General features: G+C 45.6%; 1 protein-coding gene across 1 annotated transcript; it reads left to right on the top strand.

The window, feature by feature from the left end:
* Positions 1–11005: 11005 nt before the first annotated feature.
* On the top strand, positions 11006–11290 carry LOC308655379 (late cornified envelope protein 3D-like; the record flags this gene model as incomplete). The annotated part of the gene is made up of 1 exon (XM_081305487.1): positions 11006–11290. The coding sequence occupies one exon, from the start codon at positions 11006–11008 to the stop codon at positions 11288–11290; it is 285 nt and encodes a 94-aa protein (XP_081161613.1).
* Between the last annotated feature and the right edge of the window lie 1071 nt (positions 11291–12361).

Below are 12361 nucleotides of genomic sequence, written 5' to 3'. Positions count from 1 at the left end.
TCTGGGGTGGAGGCTGCAAAGGGAAAACGGAGTTAGTGAGCGCCTTCGGGGTTCTGGGACTGCAAAGGCCGTGGGCCCTCGGCACACCCTCGTCCTTCGCCTGTACTTGTTCTGAGAGACTTGCTCATCCTGCTAGACCTCCTCAAGAAAGCTCTAGGTTTGGTCTCTGTGATTTCATGGAGATAAGATGCCTTGGGTGCTCAAGAGAAAAAGCATCTCCTTCCAATGAATTAACTCCACATCGGCCTTCCTTTCTGAGTTCAGAATTAGAACATGAAACCATCAGAGAAGAGACACTGACCAGAAGCTGGGCCGCGGGTATATATACCAAGCCTGTTTGAATCTCTCCAGGACCCTCTTGCTGAGATGCCCTGCCAGCCAAAGCAGCAGCCGTGCGGATCCCCATATCTCCCCAGAGTGCCTACCCCGATGCCACTCCCATGCCCACTTCAGTCTTGTGCTGTGGGCCCAGCCCCAGGGGCCCATCTTTTCCACTGGCACCAGATCCAGAGTTAGAAAATTGAGGCTGGGCACACGGGGGCTGAGGCTGAGGTTGACCTGGAAAGTGTGGTTTAGATGAGAAGATTTACAGGAAACCTTCTAGACCTTCAGGAGTCTCGTCTGAAGTGTCTCCCCATCTCCTGCCAGTGGTCTAAGCCCCTGAGCTGAAGTCTTCCCCAGAAGTCCCCTGGCTGCCCCTCAGCTGTCCCCTACGCATGTTCTTGTTGGTGCTCAGCATCACTCATGTCTGACTATAATGAACAGGGCTCCTCCTTTCCACCTCTGTGTGGACTTTGCCCCTCCTGGGCATGTTCTGCTGCTCTCCCTGCTTACCTCCTGGGTCAGCGCTGCACAGGACTGGGATGAGCAGACCACACTTCCCTCCATCACAGGGAGGCTGAGGAGCTTGCCTGGTGGGTCAGGAAAAAGGTTGGGTGGGTAAATGGCTCTGGCAGGGGACGTTCACTTCATTTCTGTGGACAAGAGCTGAGTGTTGATGAGGTGGAAGGGACTCTGACAACTGAATAGACGATGGCTGCAAGGAGAGAAAAGGGGAGAGGATTGCAAAGGATACCCCAAGAGAAACGTAGGGAAAAGAAAGGTAAAAATGAGATCATGGCTAGGGACATATATTCATAATCTCCAAGATTTGTTCACTACTTACTGTGCACAGAGGCCTGGCCTATAGGAAATAATTTAATCCTCACTCTGATCCTTTGGGGTCTACACTACCCTTCTCCCATATTACAATGGTGGGGGGCAACATGGAGTGGTGGCCCACGGTTTCATAGCAGCTACAGCATAAACCCAGATAGGTTAACAGAGGAAACCAGGCTCCTGAACTCCACGGTTTCCTGAGTTACTCTACAATGTGCTCAAAAATGTTAGCAAATGGTGGGTTTCCTCTGTAATTCTTTAAGTCCTCAGTATTTTGGGTCACGAGCCATCCATGGGTTACATGTGTGTCACCGCACATCGAAGTCTAGTGGATAGAAACATCTGGTGTCTGGGAATGACCATGGACATCTCCTCTGGTCAACTACCCAGGGACATTGTGAATTCCTATTCTGCTCTGCCACGTTCCGCACAGCACCTGAGATGGGTGTGACGTGCCAAGATGTCAATCAACTGCTGGCTGCAAGACATCAGGAAGCAAGACTCTGCCCTTGAACCCTTATCCCTGCCTTTGATGCATCCCCTCAAAAAAACCACTGAAGCCATCCTTCCTTTGTCTAGTTCCAGCTCTTGTTTGTCTGACTCTTTGTATTTTGTTCTTCACTAACTACTTTAGACTCTTAAGTTTTCAGCAGGAAGAAGAATCCCCTAATGAGACGCTGGCCATCACCCCCCCCACACTAATTTTGCTTTTTAAATGTTATAACACTAAGACTCCAAACCACATGAGCCTTTAAGGAGTTGTTCTTCCAGAGTTTCCACCCAGAATGTGGCACTCAGCGGCACCAGGCACTGAAATCACGGTTCTTGAGGTGCACTAACAGCACCAACTCATTTTGGGGATGGCGATGCATAGGGGGAAGAGTCAGCCAACATTCAAGCCAGAATGTTTATCAGGAAAATTCAGAAATCCATAGAGATATCATGAACTGTGAGCTAATAAAGTAAATATTAAGAGAAGCTAGTTTAGGGCCAGATATATCAGGGAAATTGGCATATCTGGTAGTATATGAAAGAGGTGAATTTTAAACTTCTTTTTAAGGCCCTAAGGAAATAGCAAAATGGAAATTAGTTCCCTCCCCTATGTTCATAGGCCTTCGTTTCTTTAAGACCAAAAGGAGCCCCAGGAAGGAGCTGAAGTCAGACAGCTCCAATAAGTTTGGATTCACTGCTCAGCTCATCAGGCTATGAAAAGATGTCTTTTAGAAATTGCGACTGCTGTGGGAACTACTGATTCACTGCCACACACCATTCAAAGTTTGAGCAAGCTCTTGGATAGAACCAGTCCAAGGACATGAAAAATGTTGAGTTAAGATGCAATTATGACACAGAGAAAGCAAAGGGTGAATAGTCTTGATTTCTGGAAAATAATTTGCCAGGGGTTCTAAGAGCTTGCAAAGTCTTAGATTTTTTTTTTTTTTTTTTTTTTTTTTTGCTTGGAATCATAAAATGGATGGTAAGTTTAACTCATGGCCTTAAAAATAATATCTCAGGATGGACATGACAGAGATTTATGGGTCAGGTTTACAACTCCACATGGGCAAGGAAAGAAACAGATCTCAGCCTTTGGTTTGCCCATTAAACCCTGCAACATGTCATCATCTACCAGGAATCTCTAGAACCAGGCATAGGGACTTGCAGAGCCCTTCCAGTGAGGTGTAAGCTCCAAGATGCCACCAAATCCCTGCTATTGATGAATCCACTCAGAAATGCGAATAAATGAGACCAGAATCAACCAACAGTTTGTATTTGAGACACGGGTACAGTCAGGGGAATCCAGAAGCCCACCTAAAGTTGACCCAGATAACTGAGTTCTCAGTAGTTATAGAGAAACAGATTGTTCAGTCCCTGTCAGGAGGCTCCTAGACCAACCCCCAGGTTCATTCATTCAACAAGGGTTTACATGGTATAGGTTTAGACACTTGGTGCAGAACAAGACCACGTGCTCTCTCCTGGACCTTTCTTCCAGTGGGACTCTTGGGGACAACTTCTGATTTTCCTTGCAAAAGAACAGATTTAGATGAAGGGGTTTCTATATTCAGTTGGATTCTCATTCTGGGGTATTGGATGGATACACAAAGGGCCTCTAAACTCATTAAAGGCATCTGTCATGGGCAAATTTTTGAGAACTGGATATCATTGTTTTGGTGGATACAAGAGGGACATCTAACATGTGTGCTTGGTCTCACACCAAAGGGAAGAGCTCAGCGACACGGGGATAGATTGAAGATTCCGAGGGTGGCACTCAGCAGCATTGTTCAATTGAAAGGTGATGTGTTCCTATCTCCTTCCTGTCTCCGTTTCTCAATCCCCAAGTCTCAGTGTTAAAACTTGACTATTTCACATCTCATAGCTCTGAATACAAAGTTTAGAAAAACTTACTGAGTAGAGGGGAAAGGGAAATAGAAGGTAACTTGGGTTGAAGGACCTGATTCCAGTGAGGAGGATGAAATCTTGGACGGAGTTCTCTTCCCATTTATGTTTGCAAGCAGGAATGCTCTGAGGGAACACTTTATTCTGTCCCTGAGGTCTGAGATCTTGGGCGCTCCCAGAGCTCCCTCAGCCCCATTCTCCGTCAACCCCAGAATTAACTCTCCCCCTGGCGGCCCCTTCAATACGTCGTAGGTCTCCAAGCTCCTTTTAGTCTCCGCCCCTGGTTTACTACCCCTCGACAGGTACAGGTTCTACACCTTGCTCGTCCCATTCCCCTTCCCTAGAAATGCCGGGTGACAACATCTGGATTCACCATTCACTTGAGTCCCTGCTGAGCCACCCCAAAACTCTGACGTCAGGCCTGAGGTTATCTAACTGCTTCTCTCTCGACCCCACATTGTCAGCCTAAGGGCCGGAATGATAACTTCTTTGTTGTTGAGTCTCCTTTGCCCAGAGCAGTGTATAATATTACTTTAATACAAATTGTTTGAAAGAATGAATGATTTTAATGAATGGAAAATCAAGAATGGCAAAGCTACAGAAAGACTGAAGAACTGATGTTTGAACAGTCTTGGGGTTTCCTGGATTCCTTCTCTCCTCAAAACCCATGGTATCTGCCATGGAGATGCAGAAGGCTAGAGTTAGAGCTGTCCCTAAACAAGACTTACTACCCTCACCCCTTCCCATCCCGTTGCCCACTTCCTGCTTGAAAACTAAAATAAGAGAAGAACTCCGTCCAAGATTTCATCACTCCTCACTGGAATCAGGGGCCTTCAACCCAAGTTATCTTCTATTTCCCTTTCTCCTCTACTCAGGAAGTTTTTTCTAAACTTTGTATTCAGAGCTATGAGATGTGAAATAGTCAAGTTTTAAAATAAATGTTCTCAGACGCCATTATTTGCAGTTTTGTCACTAAAGTACAAGTAAAGAAAGACACTAAACTTCTTCCAAGATGTCCTGGAAAAAAAAACACTAGGGTAATATCAAGGCTGTGCCCAGTGTCTCCCAAGTGCCTGCTCCAACGTGCTGCTCCGAGCCCCCTGGGGAGCCTCAGCTCTGAGGGCTGTCAGAGCCTCATTCCTGGGGAATGTTTCTACTTGATTGATCACAGACTTTGCCTGTCCCACTAGGCATGGTGGCAGAGCTCTGGCTGCTGTCGCTGTGACAGTGGCCAAGGCCCTGAGAGGCATGCAGAAGGAGGATTGGATGGCCACCACGTGAACCAAATGCATGGGCCAGTCTGTTGCTTGTCCTCCTCCCTGTGGCTCTGCTCCGAGGCCGAGGAGGCCCTGAGACATTGCTGGAGATCAGAGGAGGAGTTCCCTCACAACATTTGCTGCTCAGTCTGGAAGTCACACATATCATAAGTCCTCATCATTTTTGTTTTTAAACCATATGCATCCGTATCTGGTTTCCAGCTCTCGGTGTATCCTGGTCTTCGTAACCTGAGGTCTAATTTCCAGAATGACTCTCGGCAGAATCCTCTGGTGTTTCCTAGTCACCATACTCTCGTGGTGCCCAGTCCAGGTTTTCCCTGTCCAATGTCACAGGGTTCCTTCAATGCTCCCATGGACATTACCTCCCGACCACTCTGCTGCTCCTAATTCCATAATGAACAAACCAGAGTTCATTCCAGGTGAGACCTCCCTCAGATCCAACGTGGTTTCCTTGAAGACCTAGTAGCCATCCCTGAAACAAAGCACCTGCCCAGGACCTAGCACAGACCCCCCATGCCCCAGTGTGTCAACTCCTCCCTCACATACAACATAGACAGGAAGTCTTAAAAAACTAGTAGAAGAGAGAATTGTTTCCAAGAATCCCAGGAGGAGAGGGCAGGTATCACAGCCACAGACCTGTCCAGGTCAGGTGGATCAGTTCCCCTGCCTCCCAGAGAGTCTTCCTTTTCCTCACGGACCTGCAGGTGAGTAGCACACAGGTGTTCCTACCATCCCGCGCACAACTTCCTCTCCTCCGCTTCTTCACTTTCTAAGATGCTCCTATCCTTAGGAGACTTCCTCTCTGACCCCCAAACTCCCATCCTGTCCCCCACCCCCAGTAGCTTCCCAGTTCCCATGTCCCAGGGCCTGCTGCACCTGTGTGTGGACAGTGTGAACTTACCTGAACCTGTGTCCTGACTGTCCTTCGTGAACTGGAATCCATCTGGAATTCATTGATTGGAATTGATACTAGAAAAACCAATGGGAATCTGACTGCTCAGATCTTTCAGATCCGAGAACCTGATCTTTGTAACAAGATGCCCAGTTGTTATGAAGGTTTTCTTAGAGCCTTCTAATTAGTATATTAAACATCTGAACTCAGCGTGGTAAAACATCTTCCAGCCATGGTCTTCTCCATGAACTGAGGCAAAGTACCTCTGGGAAATTCCACACTTTTTCAGGCATTTTAATGGATAATTAAATCCAGATCAGTCTGAATTAATCCTGATCAAAACTTTAAACTCAAATCCTCCCTCCCTAGGCACTGCGATTGTTATAGATATGGGAGGAAGCAAGGAACTATGAGTTGTAAGCAAAGAGAAGAATTTTGTGCTTGTTGATTCATCCTAGATCGCAGAGATGCCATGTCCAAAATACACCCCAAAGAACTAAACCTGAGATCCTGCACTGCCAGTTCCTACAGTACCAATTAGAGTGACTAAGTCATAGTATTCCCCCAAGATTCACCCAGCCAGACTACTCTCTGTTTCCTTCAGATCCTGAGACTGCAGAGAACCAAGGCTCCTCACAATGAGACCCCTGGAGGAAGTAGACAGATCATCACCTTAAAACCAGTGTCTGTCATCACAGGATGGAGGCTTTGCACATGGGATCTGCAGAGCACTTGATCTATGAGGAAAAGGAGGGTGAGGAGGAGCGACTCACAGAGGTGGAGATGACGACCAGCTCCGTCTCCAGGTCAGTGATGGGGCCAAAGGAAGAGTTTTTCAGATGTCCCCGTGTGTTTCATAAAAGAGGTAAGACGATCCACTGAACGTCATCAGCAAGGATGTTTGGACCCTTTGAAAATTTTAATGTTGTCACTTTTCAGTTATCTCCCCCTCCCTCTGCCCCCTCCTCCTGTGACTCAGGATCGCAGCCCTGGGGGGAAAGGGCTGCCATGCTTGTTGCTGACAGTAGACAAGGCTCGCATCTCGTAACCACAAAATAGAGAGACATAAAGTTTGTTTTTGCAACGAAATCTAGGCCCCAATACCCCCCCCTTTTTTGTTTTACATGCCCTTAGAATTCCTGTTGGGAGCCATTATTCCTGGTATAATTGATATTTGGTCTGCTAGACGGTAAACTCACTGAAGAGAGATTTTGAGTCTCTCTATCAGCTGCTGTGTGTCTACTCCTGCCCATGACATCTGGTCTGTAACTGTTACCAAGAAAAGAAGGAGTAGACCCGGAGCGCTGCAGCAAACTGGCCGGTCTCTAATGGGTAGGCTCTGATGCTCTTCATTGAACACAAATGATTAACAGAATTTCAACACCAGACAACATAGCTCTATGACCGCGAGGAAGCAAAGCGAAACAAGACCACTCTTGCATCAACAAAAACAAGAGCATTGTCCAGACCACAAAAATAACCAACATCCCCTTTTCTCTGTGAGTGACTGCTATCTCCTCACTAACCACAGAATGAGCCCTACTTCATCAACCCTGATTTCTGGTTAAAAATTAAAATAACAAGTTATAGAAACACCCCTGATTCCTTACAGCTTCCAATCTAGAGCAAAACTTCACTCCTTTGAACCTTTGCCTCAAATTACCTAACACATGCTCAAACCCTGTAACAAACACTTCTTCTTTATTATCATTGTTATTATTTGTTCTAATTAGTTATACATGACAGCAGAATGCATTTCAGTTCATTGAACACAAATGGAGAAAATTAAAAAAAATAGAGTTACTACCCTGCATTCTATCAGACCACAATGGAATGAATTTAGAAATCAATGATACAATTAAAAATAGAAGCTACTCCAACACCTGGAGACTAAATAAAATGCTATTGGATGACACATGGATAACAGAAGACATCAGGGAGGAGATAAAAAGAAAAAGTTCTTGGAGGTGAACAAGAACTCCAATACAACTTACCAAAAGCTGTGGGACACTAGGAAGGCAGTACTGCCAGGAAAGTTTCATTGCATCGAGCTCATTCATTAAAAGAAGAAAAAGCCAACAAATAAATGACCTCACGCTACATCTCAAAGCCCTAGAAAAAGGAGAACAAATCAACACCAATAGTAATAGAAGACAGGAAATCATTAAAATCAGTGCTGAAACCAATGAGATTGAAACAAAAAAAAAAATTGAAAAAGTTGACAAAACAAAAAGCTGGTTCTTTGAAAAAATAAATAAGATTGATAAAGCCTTAGCCACCCCAATGAAAAGAAGGAGAGAGAAAACTCAAGTTACTAAAATTTGAGATGAAAAAGAAATATCGCGACAGATACTTTTGAAGTACAGAAGATAATTTAAAACTATTTTGAAAATGAATGCTCCAATAAAATAGAAAATCTAGATGACACCAATAAGTTTCTGGAGAAGTACGATCTGCCCAAACTGAATCTGGAGGACATATACAATTTAACAGATCAATTCTGAGCAATGACATAGAAGATGCCTTCAAAAGCCTACCAACCCAGAAAAGCTCAGGACCAGATGCATCCTCAGCCAAGTTCTACAAGAATGTCAAAGAAGAATTAATATCAATACTCCCCGAATTATTTCCTAAAATAGAAAAGAAGGGAACCCTTCCAAACTCATTCTATGAGGCTCGTATCACCCTGGTACCTAAGGCAGACAAAGACACATCGAGGAAAGAAAACTTCAGACCATATCCCTGATGAACATAGGTGCAAAAATTCTCAATAAAATTCTGACAAGCACTTCCTAACGTCCCCAGAGAGGGTAGTGTCTTCATCACTTCAATAAGCCAAACAACATGATTTCGTTCTACTACAGGGCTTTCCTGGTGCTCTCTGGGTTTAGGAACATTGGTGATGCTCAATAGAAGCTCACTAAGTGAAGGAATATGGGGTGAATGACTTGAAGGAGAAGGAACTTCACTGGGGAGGAGTACTGGTGGTGGCACTCAGAAATGGGCTGTACTCAGAGCAAACACTGGGATGGTGAGGAGAGACAGGAAGAGGGTGCCTTCAACCAGAGTCACAGTCCAGGAACCAGGATGAACACTTTAGAAGGCCCAAAGCTCCCCACCCAGTCGCATGCCTTCACTCGACTGGCCCTCTGCCCATCTGACATCCTCTTGGCCTCTATCACCAGCAAAACTGGGGGAAAGAATGATGGTTTTTAAACACTGTATCCTTCATCTTCACCACCCTGTCTGGTATGAAAAAGTATCCAATTTGCCTTTCGGTAGCAGTGAGTAATTCCTTCCACTGCACTAACAATGTCTGAAACAACAGGAGACGAATGGATGCTTCAGCATAGTTGTGGATTTAAGCTTTAAAAACATTCCCTGAGCAGGAGATTCCTCAAGTCACAGGATTCCTGGAGCCAGAGGAATATTAGCTCTAACCTTTCCCCTTCCTCCATTCCCAGCCACATTCCTTAAGACCAAGTGCAACTCATTCTCCTTGGACCTCTCAAAATAAATTATTGAATATTCATGCTTTAAAGTGGGTATATTGGAAAGTTTAAACCTTATAAGGAATGTTGTACTGAAAACCATGAACTATAAAGCACAGATAACAATCACATTTACCATACATTTATCAAAAAAATTTTTCTTAAAAATCATCATTTAATTGTAAATAGTGTTTCATTATAATTCTGACCGTAAATTTCTGAAAACAAATAGCAAAATACAGTTATTATGATAGTAAACAAGTTCAATGAGAAATTTATCTCTAATGCTAAAATAAGGAAAATAGGATCCAGATTTTTTTAAAAATTATCCTAATTGTGACTCACAAGATATCAATCACTACCATCATCAATTTCATCATTAGCAGCATATTGAAAAAAAAACATCTTTAAGACTCCAATCGGTTATCTTCAATATTCTATGCTCATGGATCATTTTCTCTTCTTATTCTTATGTGTGTGTGGTTGGGGGGGAGTTACTGAGGATCAAACCCAGGGCCTTGCAAGTACTAGGAGAGCAAACTACCACTGAGCTATATCCACAATACTCATTTTATTTTCTTATAATTAATATCATTCAACTCTCAGAAAGTTAAATATGGGCAAACTGACTTTTTTCACCTTAGTTATGAGTCTCTAATCTCAATGCCGATAGGCCCTTCCACAGTTTATTCCATCACCCATTTAATACTACCCTTAGGTCTCTTAGGAGCCCCACTTGTCTCAGGGGCTGAGATTCCATTCCCCATCCATTACCTAAAACATCTCATTCCCAGGGGCTAATGGTCTCAAATCACCCAACTTCCCCAAGAATCAGATGCCAATTGCATGTGAACACATCGTTCTCTCTTGGGAATACCCAGAGTAACAGGGACATTTGTATTGCAGGAAGAATCACATGATATCAGACAAATAGGTGTAATCTCTGTCAGTCCAGTTAAACTTGAAATGCTCTTGGTCAGGAAATGTGTCATATACATCTCCATTCTCACTGTCCAGCAAAAAAATACAAGGCACAGAAGCCAAGCTAAAGAATATGAGCTGAATGCATGAAAGAAGGAGTAATGGCGGGGCCTCAACACGCATGAAAAGCACTCACCCAGATTTCCTCGTTCCCTCTTGTCCAGGTCCAGGAAGGAAGGAAGGAAGATGGTGGACCTGGAGGGGAGTGGTCGGTCCCCGGGTTGTGAAAGCAGCAGCGTGCTCAGGCTGTGCATCACCACCCTGCACTGGATAAAAGGGCTGCTGCCCTGTGCTCCCCATCCTCAGCTCCTCCAGGCTCAGCCTCCTCCTGCTCCTGCCTCTGCTGCATCTGGTGAGTGTCCAGCAGGAGGCCATCCTCATCTAGGAGTGGACGAACAGGGGCGGGCCTTGGAGGGCCTCTGGGGACAGGTCAGGGGTCAGAGAGCACAGAACCTCTGAGGGAAGTTAGAGTCCTGGCTCTCAGGTCCTCCCCGCTCTGGTTCTTCTTGAGAGACCACAGGGACTCTCTGGAGTCACCAGCCAATGAATGCATGTGCTGGTGTTTCTGTGAGGACAGAGGGGGTGGGACTCGGGGCGTCTGGGCATTCTCCTCTGGAAGCAGGGCAGAGGGGAAGGACGGGAGGTCCTCCAGGTCAGAGGATGGAGATGGCTCTCCATTTCCTTCCTGCAGCCACAGCCCAGGAGGCAGAGGGCCTGAAGAGCCAGGGCTCACACAGCCGGTCCCAGGGGAGGAGAGGCCAGAGCTTTATACTGACCTTGTCTTTGGTCCATCCAGACTCGTGACTCCCGTGGAGATGTCCTTCCAGCAGAACCAGCAGCAGTGCCAGCCTCCTCCCAAGTGCCCCTCACCCAAGTGCCCCCCCAAGAGCCCAGCACAGTGTCTGCCTGCGGCCTCTGGCTGCGCTGCGAGCTCCGGGGGCTGTGCTGGCCCCAGCTCTGAGGGCGGCTGCTTCCTGAGCCACCACAGCCACCACAGGTCCCACCGATGCCGTCGCCAGAGCTCCGACTCCTGTGATGGTGGCCGTGGTCAGCAGTCTGGGGGCCCTGGCTGTGGCCACAGCTCTGGGGGCTGCTGCTGAGCTGGGCAGTTGCAGTTGAGAAAAGAAAATTTAAGAAAAACAGAGTTCAGGACTGTCCCCACCTGCTGTGCCGCAATACTCCAACCCCCTCTAGCCTTGAGCTCTGGCTTTCCCCAGCGACTCTCGGGTCTCTTCTCCAGTTCCTGACAGGTTGCCCACCTGGTATCTTCCAGGGCTGGCCACATCGGCCTGATCAGTTTTCACTCCCTACACCTGACCCTGTGAAAAAATAAAGACTTGTCTTCTCAGCATCTCTGGGTTGTGTCTGACTTTGATGTGGCCTCTGCTCTGTGGGAAGGTCCTGTGGCAGACCTTAGGCAACTGTGCAGCAATCAACTGACCACCTTCATCCAGGACTGAAACCATCGCTTTCCCTGTGAACCCACAGTGACCCTTTCTACTGAACGTGACTGAAATGACCATAAAGCAAAAATAATCCAGGTCTAACCCAGGGTGTTCCTTAAAACAAAACTAAAAAATCAAAAAGACACCATAGAACTCCTCTCCTAAACGTATACCCCGAAGAATTGAAAGCAGGTGCTCAAACAGATATTTGTACACGTCGGTCCATAACAGCACTGTTCACATAACCAAAAAGGAGGAAGCAACCCAAGTGTCCATGGAAAGATGAATAGAAAGAAAATGGTGTGTGTATTATATATGTCATATTCGGCCTTAAAAAAAGAATGAAAGTCTGCTATGTGCTACAGCATAGAAGAGCCTTAAAAACAAACATTAAGTGAAATAAGCCAAATGCAAAAGGACAAATATCCTGTGAGTCCACCTATAAAAGGTACCAAAAGCTGTTGAGTTCAAAGAGACAGGAAGTAGAGTAGAAGTGTCCAGGGGCTGGGGAAATAGGCAATGGGGATTTACTGTTTACTGAGGGCAGAATTTCTGTTTGAGACGATGGAAGTTTCTGGAACTGAACGCTGGTGGTGTCTGCACATTGTGAATGTACCCAATGCCACTGGGTTACACACCAAAAGCAAATGGATAAAATGGTAAATTTTAAGTTCTATACATTTCATCACAATAAAAAAAATAATTTTTAAAAAATATTATTAGATC

This window comes from Spermophilus citellus, assembly GCF_964194105.1.
Source record: "Spermophilus citellus genome assembly, chromosome: 9".
In the NCBI taxonomy this organism is placed as follows: Eukaryota; Metazoa; Chordata; class Mammalia; order Rodentia; family Sciuridae; genus Spermophilus; species Spermophilus citellus.
The sequence above is the reverse complement of the archived record's forward strand: the minus strand, read 5'-3'. Positions and strand labels throughout refer to the sequence as shown.